Source organism: Citrus clementina, unplaced genomic scaffold (genome assembly GCF_000493195.1).
Source record: "Citrus clementina cultivar Clemenules unplaced genomic scaffold, Citrus_clementina_v1.0 scaffold_9, whole genome shotgun sequence".
NCBI lineage: Eukaryota > Viridiplantae > Streptophyta > Magnoliopsida > Sapindales > Rutaceae > Citrus > Citrus x clementina.
Window position 1 is genome coordinate 28,998,773 of NW_006261964.1, and position 875 is coordinate 28,999,647.

An 875-nucleotide genomic window follows, 5' to 3' on the forward strand; every position below is an offset into this window, starting at 1 on the left:
TTTCAAAAAAAAAAATTCAAACGCAATTTCATGGAACACTAAACTCAACTTTATCAATTCAAACATAATTAATATTGATATTAAGATTTTTGAAATTATTACAATTTTACAAATAATTTATTAGTACAATCCAAAAATTAATCAATCGAGTATTAATTTGAAAATTTGTGGTTCCATTATTTGAGAAATATCTGTCTTTATTTGCAGGAAATGAGCCCCTCAAGCCACTAGACTACTAGGCTACAGCCTAGAGGCGCATTGATCTTACGGTTGAATAAATAAAACAATTATTTCCAAATATAATGTTTTTTTTTTTTGGGTAATTGTCAGCATTGAAAGGACCAGCGACCTTTGAGTTTGATTACATCTAAATTGACACCGTCTCATTCTCTCCAAAGGGCAGCCACTAGGATCATCCCTGTGCACTACAAAAAATCCTAGTCAATTCATAAATCCCACTCAATTTATAATCAAATTTAAAGCAATATGGGTAAAATAAAATAAATAAAAATTAAAGTTAAATTCACACTTTGTGGAAAGATTATAGTCATTAAAAAAAAAAAAAAACTGAGGAATCAATAGTAAATTTGAATGGAAATATGGAATAATTTAATCTTTTTGATTATAAAACATCAACTGAAAAAATGCAATTTCAATTTAATCTATGACGCATGCAATTCTTTTCTAATCAAGAAGACAGGAGTATATATTTTGAATGTGATCGAAGAATACTACAATTATTTAATTGTCGGATCAGCAACGTTACATCGACAAAGATGATCGTTTGATGATTAGGACTTCAAGGCAAAAAAACAATAGGACTTCAGACAAAAAAACAATCATCGTATCTTAATGTTTAAAATAATGTTTTTTTT

The 875-nt window shown here is 27.8% G+C and overlaps 1 protein-coding gene across 1 annotated transcript in view; it reads right to left on the reverse strand.

The window, feature by feature from the left end:
* Positions 1-383: 383 nt before the first annotated feature.
* The window catches only part of LOC18032626 (chlorophyll a-b binding protein 7, chloroplastic), a 6,776-nt gene continuing 6,284 nt past the window's right edge, over positions 384-875 (reverse strand). The window contains exon 7 of the mRNA XM_006421864.2: positions 384-418. Coding sequence (XP_006421927.2) covers positions 384-418 — 35 coding nt within the window. The remainder of the gene's footprint in view (positions 419-875) is intronic.